The sequence below is a fragment of the Nelumbo nucifera genome, chromosome 2 (genome assembly GCF_055504915.1).
Source record: "Nelumbo nucifera cultivar China Antique chromosome 2, China Antique-T2T, whole genome shotgun sequence".
In the NCBI taxonomy this organism is placed as follows: domain Eukaryota; kingdom Viridiplantae; phylum Streptophyta; class Magnoliopsida; order Proteales; family Nelumbonaceae; genus Nelumbo; species Nelumbo nucifera.
This window is the reverse complement of record NC_142650.1, coordinates 39,606,481-39,621,820: the sequence shown is the minus strand read 5'-3', so window position 1 is coordinate 39,621,820 and position 15,340 is coordinate 39,606,481. Positions and strand designations below refer to the sequence as shown.

Below are 15,340 nucleotides of genomic sequence, written 5' to 3'. Positions count from 1 at the left end.
TTTGCTAAGTTGACTCCTTTCTTTAGCATTTCTCCCGAGGGGGAGAAATCTGAAGAGCCCTTTGCTATGTCTCCAACTGTTCCTCTTCCCATTCCTCTTGGACCTATCATGAGGTGTCTACTTCTCCCACCGGACCTACCTCCGATATTCCTATTCCTCCTCCTCCACTTCATTCTCCTATAATTCCTCCTCATCCTGTTCTCCAAAGGTGGTACCAAAGGCACAGATTCAGACATGGGCAGGTTGTTTCCACTCCTACAGAAGAGCCTCTTGCTCCTCCCATCATTACTGAGGTAACAGGTCAGCCTTCTTCTAACCCATCTACGTTTTTCCCAAACCTTGACCTTCCTATTGCTCTCCGCAAGGGCAAGCAGAAGTGTACAACCCATTGTATCTCCAAACACCTATCTTACAGCCTTCTCTCTCCTTCCTACTACTCTTTTCTTGCTTTTGTTTCTTTCCATGTGATACCCTGGTCCATACCAGAAGCCTTATCTAAACCTGAATAGAGGGATGCTATGATGGTTGAACTAGATGCTTTGCATAAGAACCATACCTAGGATATTATTGACTTGCTTGAAGGGAAGGAACCAGTGGGTTTTTAAATGGGTGTTTACCATTAAATATCACTCTGATGGATCTATTGAGAGGTTTAAGGCTAGGCTGGTTGCTAAGGGCTACACTCAGATGTATGGTATTGACTATCTTGAGACATTTGCTCCTGTAACTAAGATGACCTCAGTCAAGGTCTTGTTATCTCTAGCTGCTACTTTTGATTGGCCCCTACACCAGTTTGATGTTAAAAATGCCTTCTTGAATGGAGACCTACATGAAGAGGTCTATATGTCTTTGCCTCCAGGGGTGTATGGGAAGGAAATGCAAGGCAAGGTGTGTAAACTGCAGAAATCTATTTATGGTCTCAAACAGTCTCCTCGGGCTTGGTTAGAGAGGTTCAGGGCTGCTCTTGTCTCCTTTGGTTACACACAAACTCAATCTGATCATACCCTGTTCTTGAAGAGAAATGGCTCTCTAGTGACCTTATTGATAGTTTATGTTGATGATATTGTGGTCACAGGTAATGACACTCAAGAGGTCAGTAAACTAAAAAGATTTCTCAACTCTGAATTTGAGATCAAGGATTTGGGAGATCTTCGGTATTTTTTGGGCATTGAAGTTGCTAGATCTAAGGATGGTATCTTCATTTCTCAGCGTAAATATGTCCTTGACCTCCTTGTTGAGACTGGTAAACTTGGAGCTAAACCAATCTCCACTCCTATTGATCCCAATCATAAGCTTTCTGCTACAGATGGTGAGCTTTTATCTGATAAGGGGGTGTTTCAGAGACTGCTTAGGAAGTTGTTATATCTTTGCTTGACTCGGCCAGATATTTCCTATGCAGTAAGTGTTATCTTTACGGGAGTACCCTTTGTAAAGAGACTGGGCCGAATGGGTCCTAGTATCTCCTCTTGTAATATCTTTTCTTTTCTTGTAGGCTAATGGGTCTGTTATTTCTTTTTGTTTAATCTCTTTATGTTATTGCCTAGCTGGCTGCCCACTTAAGGGCATACTTGTCATTACTCTAACATTAATCCTTAATAAAAAAGGATTAGAGGAGAAAGGGAAGATAATTCGAACATTTCTTCTTCTTCCTTCTCTTTTCGCCATCTTCTTCTCTTGTACTGTTGCTCTTACTTCTCTTCTTCCTTTTTTTCCTCTAATCTTCAAATTTACACCTAATATTTGAGGACTGATTTACATCTACCAGGGGCTTTCTTAACCGGCTAAAACAGAAAAGGGGGAGAGAAGATTGATCTTCGATGGTGCAGATGAAAATGATTCACAAGGGGAGTTGCCTTCTGAAAATCATGCTCAAAGGGGGCGGGGGGGGGGAGAGAGAGTGATGTAGGACCAACTCGGTTCTAGTCCTTAGAGAATGTGAATGGTCTCCTTGGATCAGAATTTTATGGTTGTTGATGGGTGTAATGGTTTCTTGAAGGAATAAGAGAGAAAATAGGGGGAAAAAGAAGAGAGAAAATACCTGGAATCACTCACAGGGTGCCTAGAATCACTCTAGGGCATGAGAATCACTCACCATAGCTAGCATAAGCTGAAGAAAACTCAATAAACTTCATTGCCTTTGTGTAAAACGTCCATATATATTTATAGACTCTAAGCTCATAATAATCCTAGGAGTCAATTTGTTAGACTCATAATAGTCTTAGGAGTCAAACTGTTAGACTCAATAATCCTAGTAGGTCTCAAACTAAGTTGTCATATCCTATTTCAATTCAAAGAAGACTCTATTAACTCTAATCCTACTTATGCAATGACTGAAATTTTAAACATAAACAAACTATAACTATACAAATTAAACCCTATCAATGGGCCCCATAGAAATTGCAAAATGACAAAAATACCCCTACTGTCCAAAAAGACTTAAAATTCCAGTTTTGACTCTTCAGCCCCTACATCATTCTCCCCCGATTCAAAAAAACTTGTCCTTGAGTTTTGAGGAACTTGAGGATGAAAAGTTGATATGCCCCAATTACAAAAGGAGTAGGACTTCCCATAGCTACATGCTTGGATTATAGAGTAGAGGCCACACACAGAACTAGAAAAGGATCTTGGAAGAAATGTATTTCTAAAACACTACCTTCCATAACCATCTTTGCTAAATAATGAATAGCATTAGTTTCTTGAACACTTAATTCATCAACCAGCCTTTGTGATGAATCTTCCCCTTGCTTATCCAAATTCTCAACTGCAACATTTGGAACTTTTCCTTCAACTTCTAGCTTAGGAATCACCATCTCTATGTGTTTTGCTATCCTTGGTTCTTCAACAAACTCTACGACTCCTTCCATTGTTGATGTTGGTGGAACTTGTGCTATGTCAGGTTGTAATTCTTGAATTAGTTCTAGTTGAATTTGTAATTACTTCCGTACTAGGATCTACTATAATCAACACATTTGTATCTTGCACATTGTTACAGACTGTATAATTAAAATAGGAAGCAAATACTAGGGAGATATGATTTACCTTGATTGTAGGACTGATTTGTAGGAATTTGATTAGTCTTCTTTCTTAACATATTCTTTCTTAACATAGAATTTGTAACTTGTATATACACATACGAGATTGATGAATAATATAACAATTTTTTCTTCCTCTGTTTACTCTTGCATTACATGGTATCAGAGCATCTGGTCTCTGCCTGCCCTTTCGTTTTTGTCCTAAGTAAACAGTAGGTAGAGGAAAACTTTTGGGTATTTCGGGTCACCTCCTTGGAGTAGTCTTTTTTTACTCTCACCGCCCATCCAGGAAAAAGCGTCGCCTGCCGATCGGAGGTTCTGCAAAGTCCGGCAGTCAGCAGCCCGGCACGTGCCTGAAGATTCTGCCACAGTCACATGCGCCGACGCGTGAAGGCGTCGTCGCCTGAAAAAAAAAAAAAAATCGGTCGCTGTCTTTTGGCTCGCCTCGTCCTGTATAGCACATATTTGTGCTTTGTTACGTGCATATCCATTCCGGTGTGACTTTTGTTTTCAACAAGTGTGCTCTGTTGATTTTCGGTGTTCAAAATATTCTGTTTATTTGAATTTTGAGATTATGGCAGACAAGAAACCAATAGTTATGTCGGATGTTGTTCTGATGATGTCAAAAATAACTGAGCATAAGCTTAATGGCTCTAATTATCTGGATTGGAGTAAAACTGTTCAACTATATTTACTGAGTATTGCTATGGATAACCATTTGACTGATGACCCTCCTAGTGATGACTCGAGAAAATCTTGGTTAAGGGAGGATGCTCGTTTGTTCTTGCAGATACGCAACTCCATTGAAAGTGAGGTGGTTGGTTTAGTCACTCACTGTGGATTTGTTAAGGAATTAATGAACTATCTAGAGTTCTTGTACTCCGAAAAGGGGAATATTTCCCGCATTTATCATGTCTGCAAAGCCTTTTACAGGGCAGACAAAGGCGATAGATCTCTTACAAGCTATTTCATGGATTTCAAGAAAACATAAGAAGAACTTAATATGTTGCTTCCGTTTAGTACTTATGTGACTGTTCAACAAGCTCAGCAAGAAAAGATGGTTGTTATGAGTTTTTTAGCTGACCTCCCTTCTGAATTTGAGACTGCTAAATCTCAAATTCTTTCCAGTTCAGAGATCTCTTCTCTACAAGATGCTTTCAGTAGGGTCCTTCGTACAGAAAGTTCTCCACCTGTTCAGCCTAGTGGTGCCCTTGTCAGCCGCAATAATACATCTGAATCAGGGAGACAACAATACAGGAGTGGTAGTGGTAGTAAAGGGATAGGATCCAGCAATTATGACGGGTCAAGTAACTATGACAGGAATACTAATACTCGTGGACAGGAGTCAGGAAGTGTGTCATTACTGTCATAAGCCAGGACATATGAAGCGGGATTGCAGGAAGTTGCAGAATAAGAAAACTCAGTCTGCCCATATTGCATCCACCACGGATACTTCTGAGAAGTCTGTCATGATATCTGCAGATGAATATGCCAAATTTGCTCAGTACCAAGAATCATTGAAACCTCAATCTACTCCTGTTACTGCCATCGTCGAGTCAGGTAAACCCAATACATGTCTTGTTTCCTCCTCTTCAAAATGGGTCATTGATTCTGGAGCTACAGATCATATGACAGGTAATTCAAGTCTGTTTTCTACCTTTCTGTCTCATAAATCTACCTCTCCTGTTACTTTAGCAGATGGGTCAACATCTTGTGTTATTGGGTCTGGCACAATCAGTCCAACACCATCACTTCCTTTGTCATCTGTTCTTAGTTTACCTCAGTTATCATTTAATTTAATTTCTGTTAGCAAACTCACTCGTACCCTTAATTGTTGTGTCTCATTTTTTCCTTATTATTGTTTATTTTAGGATCTTACGACGAAGAAGATTATTGGTAAAGGACACAAGTCTGGAGGTCTCTACATCCTTGATAGACAAGTTCCAAGATCCATAGCCTGTTCTGGAGTTGTAACCCCTTTTGAAGCACATTGTCGGTTGGGCCACCCCTCTCTCCATGTGTTAAAGAAAATTTGTCCTCAATTTCAGAGTTTGTCGTCATTAAATTGTGAGTCTTGTCAGTTTGCTAAACACCATCGTCTTAGTTCGAGTCCTAGAGTCAATAAACGAGCTAGTGCTCCTTTTGAGTTAGTCCATTCAGATGTTTGGGGTCCGTGTCCAGTTGAGTCCAAAACTGGGTTTAAGTATTTTATTACTTTTGTTGATGATTACTCTCGTATGACATGGTTATATTTAATGAAAAATCGTTCTGAGGTGTTTTCTCATTTTTCTGCTTTTTGTGCTGAAGTTAAAACTCAATTTAATGTTTCTGTACAAATATTGAGAAGTGATCATGCTAAGGAGTACTTGCCAGAATCCTTTCAAACTTACATGCTTCAGCATGGCATTCTTCATCAAACTTCTTGTGTAGATACGCCATCTCAAAATGGGGTTGTTGAACGGAAAAATAGACACCTTCTGGAAACTGCAAGAGCTTTGTTATTTCAAATGATGGTTCCTAAACCTTTCTGGGCTGATCAGTTTCCACAGCATGTTTCTTGATTAACCGTATGTCTTCGTCTGTCCTTCAGGGTAAGACTCCTTATCATGTTCTGTTTCCAAATAAAACATTGTTTCCTATTGAGCCTAGGGTATTTGGGTGTACATGCTTTGTTCAGGATGTTCGTCCTCAGGTTACCAAACTAGATCCAAAATCTTTGAAGTGTGTTTTTCTTGGGTATTCTCGTGTTCAAAAAGGGTATAGATGTTATTGTCCTACTCTTCACAGATATCTTGTGTCAGCTGATGTTAATTTTCTAGAAGATACACCTTTCTTTCCATCTACTCCTCATTCAAGTCAGGGGGAGGATGATGATTTGTTAATCTATATTGTCACATCATCTGTTTCACATCCTATTGAATCTGCTCCTGCTAGGCCTAAGCCACCTGTAGTACAAGCTTATTCTCGGCGACCAACCCCTCCGAATCCATGTCCTGCACCAGCTCCTTCGTCGTCGGATCCAGTCTCAAATGATCCTATTCCTTCGTCATCAGAACCAGTCTCTAATGATGATCTTCCTATTGCTCTTCGTAAAGGTAAGCGTAAGTGTACTTATCCAGTGTCTTCATTTGTGTCTTATAATCATTTGTCGTCCTCTTCTTGTTCTTTTATTGCATCTCTTGATTCTATCTTTGTTCCTAAGACTGTTAAAGAAGCCCTTTCTCACCCTGGATGGCGTAATGCTATGATTGAGGAGATGAATGCTTTAAAGGACAATGGTACCTGGACCTTGGTAAATTTACCTGTAGATAAGAAGGCTATTAAGTGTAAATGGGTGTTTACAGTTAAAGTCAATCCTAATGGGTCCATTGCTCAATTGAAAGCCCGTCTCGTTGCTAAAGGATATGCTCAGACTTATGGAGTGGATTATTCTGATACCTTTTCTCCTGTTGCTAAAGGATTTACTTCTATCAGGTTGTTTATTTCTATGGCAGCTACTTATAACTGGCCTCTTCATCAGTTAGACATCAAGAATGCTTTTCTTCATGGGGATCTTCAAGAGGAAGTTTATATGGAGCAACTGCCTAACTTTGTTGCTCAGGGGGAGTATGGGAAAGTTTGCTATCTTCATAAGTCTCTGTACGGGTTGAAGCAGAGTCCTCGCGCCTAGTTTGGAAAGTTTAGTCAGGCAATCGAGAATTTTGGTATGAAGAAAAGTAAGTCTGATCATTCTGTTTTCTTCAAGCACTCTGTTGCCGGCATCATTTTGTTAGTTGTGTATGTGGATGATATTGTCATTACTGAGAGTGATACTACAGGGATTTCATCCCTTAAATCCTTTCTCCACACTCAGTTTCACACCAAAGATTTGGGAATGTTGAAATACTTCTTGGGTGTTGAGGTAACAAGAAGCAAGAAGGGAATATACTTATCTCAAAGGAAATATGTACTTGACTTGTTGTCTGAGACGGGAAAGTTGGGAGCTAAGCCATGTAGCACTCCAATGGTTCCTAACTTGCAGCTCACAAAAGATGGTGAATTATTTGAAGATCCTGAGAGATATAGAAGATTGGTTGGAAAGTTGAATTATATTACTGTAACTCGTCCAGATATTGTGTATTCAGTTAGTGTGGTGAGTCAGTACATGTCCTCTCCAACAGTGATGGACAGCTGTAGAACAAATTTTGTGCTACTTAAAAGGAGCACCTGGGCGAGGAATTTTGTATGGCAATCATGGTCATAATAGAATTGAATGTTTCTTAGATGCTGACTAGGCAGGATCCAAGGAAGACCGAAGGTCTACTTCAGGCTATTATGTATTTGTTGGAAGGAATCTAATTTCATGGAAAAGCAAGAAGCAGAATGTTGTCTCACGTTCGAGTGCAGAATTGGAACATAGAGCTATGGCCAAGTCTGTGTGTGAAATAATGTGGATATATCAGCTTCTGACTGAAGTAGGTCTTAAAACTTCAGTAACAGCCAAGTTGTGGTGTGATAACCAAGCTGCTCTTCACATTGCATCTAATCCTGTTTTTCATGAACGAACTAAGCATATCGAGATTGATTGCCATTTCGTTTGTGAAAAGATTCAGCAAGGTTTGATTTCCACAGGTTATGTGAAAACAGGAGAACAACTGGGAGATATCTTCACGAAGGCTCTTAATGGGGTTAGGGTTGATTATCTTTGTAACAAGCTGGGCATGATTAATATCTATGCTCCAGCTTGAGGGGGAGTGTTACTAACTGTATAATTAAAATAGGAAGTAAATACTAGGGAGATATGATTTACCTTGATTGTAGGACTGATTTGTAGGAATTTGATTAGTCTTCTTTCTTAACATATTCTTTCCTAACATAGAATTTGTAACTTGTATATATACATACGAGATGAATAATATAACAAATTCTTCTTCCTCTGTTTACTCTTGCATTACACACATGAATTTCTTTAACTTGCTCCACTTTTATTTCTTCTTGATCATTAACCTCAAGCAAATCATGGGTGTTGGAAACTCCAGCAATTTCTGTTTTTTCTTGGACTACACCCTCTTGATTTTTAATATCTACAACTTCTTTAGCTTCATCCTCAACTTCAACTCTAGGATAAGCATCAACATGCAAGGAATCATTTACTTTCTTTTCAACTTTGTACCTTCTTCCAATTGACTTCAAGTTCTTTGTTGTAACCTGTTGCTTCCTCTTTTGCTCGAAATTAGTCAACTCCATATATAGATCATCATGGAAGTCTAGTGGAATGTACTTCTCTTGCAAACACCTCTTCATCTCTGCCCATGTGCCAATTGGATCATCACCTCTATTTTCTAGCCGTTGCTCAAGAGTTCTCTACCATACTTTAGTATGACCCGTCAGCTTCATGCATGCAAATCTAATCCTTAGTTTGTCAAACATATCATGCCAATCAAAATATTCTTCTAGTTCAACAACCCAATAAAAGAATTCTTGTGGGTCATCATCTCCTTTGAAATTTGGTATTTCCCTTTCTCTTCTAACATGTTTGAAAACCTTACTCCATAGCTAACATTATCAGATCTGTTTTCTTCCACCATCTTCTCAATTAAGTCAACCAAAGACCCTAGAAGATACTCTAGGCCTATAGAATCGGTCACTTTGTGAGAACATAGTCAATAAACCATTAGCTCTGATACCAACTAATGTAGGACCAGCTCAGTTCTAGTCCTTGGAAAATGTGGATGGTCTTCTTGGATCAGAATTTTATGGCTATTGATGGCTGTAATGGTTTCTTGAAGGAATAGGAGAGAAAGAAGAGAGAAAATACCTGGAATCACTCACAGGGTGCCTAGAATCACTGTAGGACATGGAAATCACTCACCATAGCTAGCATAAACTGAAGAAAACTCAATAAAATTCATTGCCTTTGTGTAAAACGTCCATACATATTTATAGACTAAAATCATAATAATCCTAGGAGTTAAACTATTAGACTCATAGTCTTGGGAGTCAAACTGTTAGACTCAATAATCCTAGGGTGTGGCTTAAAGGAGTGGCCCCTAAAGTATCTAAGCTTACCCTTTTGGGAAGGAATAATTGAGAGGGTTGAGAAGAAATTGGCTACTTGGAAAAGGAATTACTTGTCGAAGGGGGGAGGGTACCTTTTATTAGGTCCACTTTGTCCAACCTACCAATTTACTTTTTGTCAATTTTTAGAACCCTAGGGAAGGTAGTGTCAAAGAGAACTTAATGTGAAATTTCTTGTGGGATGCGGGGGAGATAAAAAGGAGTACCTAGTGAATTGGGAGGTGGTTTGTAGACCTAAGTGGGCTGAAGGGTTGGGAAAAGGGAGGTTGTAGGAGAAAAATAAGGTGCTACTAGGGAAATGGCTTTGGGGGTTCCCCAAGGAACAGGAGGCTTTGTGGCACTTGTTGATCAAAAGTAGTTATTGTTTTCATCAAAATGGGTGGGACTTGGGTCCAGCCTGAAATCAGTCTTCAAGAAGCCCTTGGGATCAATTTTGACTTTACTCCCCACTTTCCTGCAGTATATAAGGTATGATGCCAAATCAGGTAATAGGATAAAATTTTGGGAAGACACTTAGTGGAGAGATGCTCCTCTTTCCCAAACCTTTCCTAGAATTTATAATCTATCCACTTTCAGAAACAAATCAATTGTGGAACTTGCTACTTTGGATGCTTTCAAGTGTGGGGTAGGATCTTGGTTTGCGGAGAGTTGTGAGGGATCAAGAGCTGGGCGAACTAATTTCTTTACTTGAAACCTTTAAGTGATGAGTTTGTTACCCTCGGAAGGGGATGAGAGAGTTTGGGCACCTACTGTTATTGGTCTGCTCTCTTTTTCTTCCTTTTTCCATTCCTTTGTCCAACCCTCTATTGATAGCTCTTTCCCTGCCAAAGAAATTTGGAGTGGTTCCATTCCCCCTAAGGTTAAGGTTTTCAGTTAGGAAGCGGCTATTCAGGTCATCAATACCCATGAAAGACTCCAAAGAAAGAGGAAGAATTGGTTCATTTCACCTCATGTTTGTATCCTTTGCTTGAAGAGTGGAGAGAGTACCAATCACCTTTTGCTTCACTGTTGCTTTGCTTCCTTTGCATGGCAGCATTTTTTGTCCTTGGAAAGTAGAAGTTGGAAGGCCCTGGCTGAGATTGGAGTCCTTTTCAACCCATTCTCTGGGGTTTGTGGAGTGAGAGGAATGCAGAATTTTTGGAGAAAAATATAAGAAACTGGAGGAGGTATGTGAACTTCTATCTATTAGGGTGGCTCATTGGGTTTCAGTTTGTGATGAATTCATAGGTGTTTCAGTGAATGACTTGCTAAGAGATTGGCAGGCAGTTGTGAGTTCTTATACCTTGAGACCAACAAGACTAGCTGAGTGGTTTCCACCAACAGCTGGAAGGATGAAATTGAACTGCGATGGGTGCTGTCTGGGAAATCCAGGAGAGTCAGGAGTTGGGGGTGTTGTGAGAGATGAAAGTGGTAGTATTCTTCTTAGTTTCTCAGGTCCAGTTGGACATGGGATCTCTCTCAGGGCTGAAATGTTGGCAGTAATTCAAGGGTTGGAATTGATAAAGATAAAGGGGTGGAAAGAAGTGGACATTGAAGGAGATTGCCAAACAGTTGTTTCATGGCTAAAGAACACAGAAGAAATCCTTTGGAAGATGAGGCCTTTGGTAAGACAGGCACTGTCCTTGGGGGATCTTGAATACCTCATTCACTTGGATTTCCAAAGTGCCAATTCTTTAGCTGACACGTTAGCTAGAGTGGGAGTGTCTAAGGATCATCTTGAGTAGGGTTGTTCAGGACCGGGATGTAATTTGTAACTTGTTATCTTTTGTCATTCTTTTTCTCTTTCTCAGCTCTAGCTGTATTCTTGGCACTTGCCTTTTGAGGCCAGTCTGATGTATTATGGATTTTCTTAGATTCTATTTAATGAATTTCATCTGTTACTTATCAAAAACCTTAAGAGTTAAAAAATTCAATGGAAAATATTAGTTGTAAAAACCAGAATACAAGGTGAGATATAGAGATAATATGGGATGTCGATCCAACATGTAGCAAAACAGGACTCACGTAGCCAACCTTTTATAGCTGAGACAAGGCATTGTAGTTGAAATGGACAGTAGATTGAACATGTTGCCAATCAAATGGGTCCTTTGTATGATGAATGATCTGGATTGACCACAAGACCCTTACATGTGGCAGAAATATGTGGATTCGCGTAAGCTGCAGGGAAGCTCCCAAATTGACCCAAGTGAAACTCATTCTATTGTGAGTCTGTTAGTCAGGTTGTTCAGTGAGCTTCCCTAAATGACCAAGAAATCTCACACATGGAAAAACTGTTTAGATCTCAAAAGGAGTCTCTCAGCTCCTCTCCCCACTACGTATTCATGAAAAGTTTCAGCCCAAAATGTTTTGTTGTATATGCAAAAATAAGCCCACCCTTACAGGTAAGTTTTACATTAAAAAGTTGGAACTTTGAATGGATAATATTAGTTGTAAAAATAACCAATACAAGGTGGGGCATATGGCTGACATGGATTGTGGGATTGAACCTGCCATGAATCCAGTAGGTCCCCTATCTGATGGACAGTCTGGACTCTGGATCAGCCACAAGATCTCTCCATGTGGCAGAAATAGATGTGTTTGGTAGAGAAGCTCCCTCCTTCACCCAACTAGTGAACCATTTTATGGTGAACTCTCAGGCAGACAAACATGAGAACACATGTTCAAGTCTGATGGCAGCCACTTTTTACAAAAATAAAATAAAATAAAATAATAAAAAAAAAACAGAAATTAGGCTCATATCAGTCCTACTATCCCAACACCCTAGATAGAAAGGACCAGCATTGTGCAACAACCTTTTTTATGATAAAAAGAGTAATTATGGATCCTCACCTTCTACCTAAGCCTTGAGGGATAGGCCCTGGCCAGCGCTTTGCCTGGCCAGCTAAAGGCCATGTCCTGACAAGAGCAGTTTGCCACAAGCATTCTCCTCGAAACAAAGAAGCCCATTGCTTCTTAACGCAAGATATCTGGCTCCACTCTGTTACAGGAACTCGGATGAAAATTTCTATCAGAAGATGATCAGGAAGCTTCCCAAATGCATTATCAAATAAAGCTACAGTATCAGTATTGCCCGTCATTGAGATTCTGCAGATCAAAAGGGTAGAGATCAGAATTTCCTTTTTCTTTTCTTTTTTTATTTCCTATTTGTAAATGGATGAGAGAGAGAGAGAGAGGTTTTATTTTCCTTATTTCAATTAACAGATTCAACTCTACTTAAAACATAAAATTTTATAATGTGCCACTTAAATTATTAAAACATGATTTGATAAATAAATCAAGAAAGATACAGAATGCTGTTAACAAAATGAGGATAACAAGGACATAACAATAACAACAAAAGAAACTGTAATTAGGCAGTTGCAATAAAATGTCCAAAAAAATGAACAGAAAGCAAAACAAAAAAGATATTCTACTACCTATTCCAAGATATTTAATACAAAAGTCCAGAAAAGCATTAGAAAATATTTTAAGTTAGATAGTTGCCCGCAAAAATTCAAGAAAACAAGGTAAAGGGAAAAAGCAAAATAAGAAAGAAAATGCAATATCCACTCCCTGATACTTGGCCAAAAGAAATTTGGAATTTTAGTATGCAGAATACACTAAAATACTTAAAATTAGGGATCATTGCTTGGTACAATGGTTAAATCTCAGGCTGACAGCATGAAAACGTGGGTTTTAGTCTAAGAGTAGCTACTTCTTGCAAGAAAATTCTAAGTTCAGGCATGCATCCAACCCACCACCACTCCAAGAATCTGATATAACCATGACCAAAATTGGGTAATGACCCTTATAGTAAAACACGCAAAAGTAAAGCTAAACCTAAAACAGCACTATAAGGAATCAAGGTAACCAAAAACTGCATCTGTAATAAAATACTCAATAAGCACCCTAGCAATTGCATTCTTAAACAAGGTGAACCCAAATCACATGTATCCGATTTGAATACTTCAACTTTATAACATTAAAAACATCAAACTCTCATTATGGAAACCCAAATATGCTTGCACAACCAAAATAGTATTTTTAATAAGAAATAATACAAATAAGATCACCTAGATGTGTACTAATTGCATCGCCCCATTCTGCTTCAAAAAGGAAACCTCACCCAAGCAATTCAAAAAACAAAAATTTGAGAAGGAAAATATAAATTAGATCTGAATTACCTCTTAAAATAACATGAAATCTACTTTCACTAAAATTACCGGTCAATCAAATCCGACGTGTTTTTTCCACACAAAACAACATAGAACGATCAATCCGACCTCAACCATATATACAATTTCTTTTTTTTTTGTCGCATTCAATTCAATCCAGAAACTCCTATAAAAATGAAATATTACATATACACCGATCAGCTTAGCTGATTAAAAAAAAAATCTATGCGTAAATTCTCACAAGTTAGACCGAAAATATGCATATAAGAAAAGAAGATTAAATGAAGAAAAAGAAGAAACCCAAAATTTTTGAAGCCATTGGTACTAATAATTAAGTAATTAAAAAAAAAAAGAATTTCAAAATGATATGAAGCGATTCGAGCCTCATAACAACAAACACAAGTGTTCATCAAACCTTATCAATTCAATACACTGAAGTTAATTACCAAGGAAACAGTTAATGGAAAATAACGCGAATGAACGATAAATAAGATCAAAGTTCAGTGGAAAATCAAATACCTGAATGAAGAGAAAGGGCTTTGAGTGCAGCTAGCAAAATGAAGAGATGGGACATGGGAACTCTCTGGTCGGTGGTCATTTAGAGGGAAGAACACACGTAAGCAATTAGATTTAGAAAATGTAGAAATAAAGATATGTTGTATCTTCGCTCCATCATTCTCAGTAGTCAGTACGCTCAATCAATTTAATCAAAGTTTTAAATTCAGATGCAAGGGTTACGATTTCAAGATCATCTTGAAATCTTTTATCTTTATATTATTTGTGTGACTATTAACGTCATCCTGGTCCATAGAGCGCTCACACCGACCTTACAGCTACTTCCCACCGTATACTGGGAACATCTCACATACACGATGGTGAATGCTATGAATTTGGTGTGAGGAGCGCTCTGTGAAGAGCATATCTCGACCCGATTTGCACCCATTAGTTAGGAAGCGGGATCTCCTCCTCATAAATGGGCGCTCACGAATACATCCACCGTGAATTGAGAACATCTCCCGTAAATTAAGTATGAGAGATGTTCTTAATGCATGGTAGGATGTGCGTATGAAGGTGTTAAGAGTAGATCCGATCTCATTAATTAGGGATGGAGGTTAGATTATCAATTCAGATCTATTCCAACAGCCATTGCAACTGTACGTTGAAAACATCCAACGAAGGACAAAAGAAATATTATTCCCAATGCACGGCTGCAAAGGCCGTTGGGATATGTCATTGAGACCTTGTTTTGGGATCTGATCCGAATTCATCAATCTCAGAGGTGTTGAGTGTGGGTCCCAATAGAAAGAGACATTCTCTCCTCTCCATATTGTGTGGTGCCCTGGTGCTTCCCATGATGGTTTCCAATGATAAAGTTTCGGTACGGTACCTTTCCTCTAATAACGATTCTTTGTTGTATCTGTATATAAGATTCCACTTACCTCGTTGTCCGGTGATTGATTTAATACATTTCATGAATGGAGGAGGTATAATTTGGATATGTATCAAGTTAGAGAAAAGGGAGCAATGGACAGCCGGGCAAATCAATTTTGTGGGTGTGGTGCCCCGTCCGGTGATTGATTGGATACATTTCATGCTTGAGGTGCCTCGTCCAAATCAATTTTCTCATAAATTAATGTAAATTTAACACGTGGAATTGATGATCACACCCATGGCTTAACTTCGACTTGTATATGGGTTGGTTGTATAATGGTCTATATTATATTAGTATGGTAGATACCAATCCACACCACAATTCGTAGTTATTTTGAATTATGGACAAATTTTATAGATTGGTCAAGTTCATACTTACAGTGGTGTTTTGTGGGTGTGGTGTCATACTTTTCGATTCCAAGTATCTCATATACAGTTTAAGAAGTAATGTATACAGTCGACCATAAATGTTTAATTTTTATAATTTATATGATAAATAAATTAAAAAAAGCATTGATAATTGAATATTAACCAATAAATGTTAATTATAATAAAAAATGTAATAAAATAATTAAAAATAAAAAATATATTATTTTATTGATAAAACATTAAAAATCAACATTTAAGCAAATGAAATAAATTATTGCAAGACATGCATCAAATTAT

General features: G+C 38.5%; 1 protein-coding gene across 1 annotated transcript in view; it reads right to left on the bottom strand.

Moving 5' to 3' along the window:
- Positions 1-13,932, bottom strand: part of LOC104599170 (uncharacterized) — a 45,099-nt gene extending 31,167 nt beyond the window's left edge. The window contains exons 1-2 of the mRNA XM_010261590.2: positions 13,763-13,932; positions 11,919-12,173 (exon numbers count right to left, since the gene is read on the bottom strand). Of these exons, the coding sequence (XP_010259892.1) occupies positions 11,919-12,166 (248 nt within the window). The 5' untranslated portion in view covers positions 12,167-12,173; positions 13,763-13,932. The remainder of the gene's footprint in view (positions 1-11,918; positions 12,174-13,762) is intronic.
- Between the last annotated feature and the right edge of the window lie 1,408 nt (positions 13,933-15,340).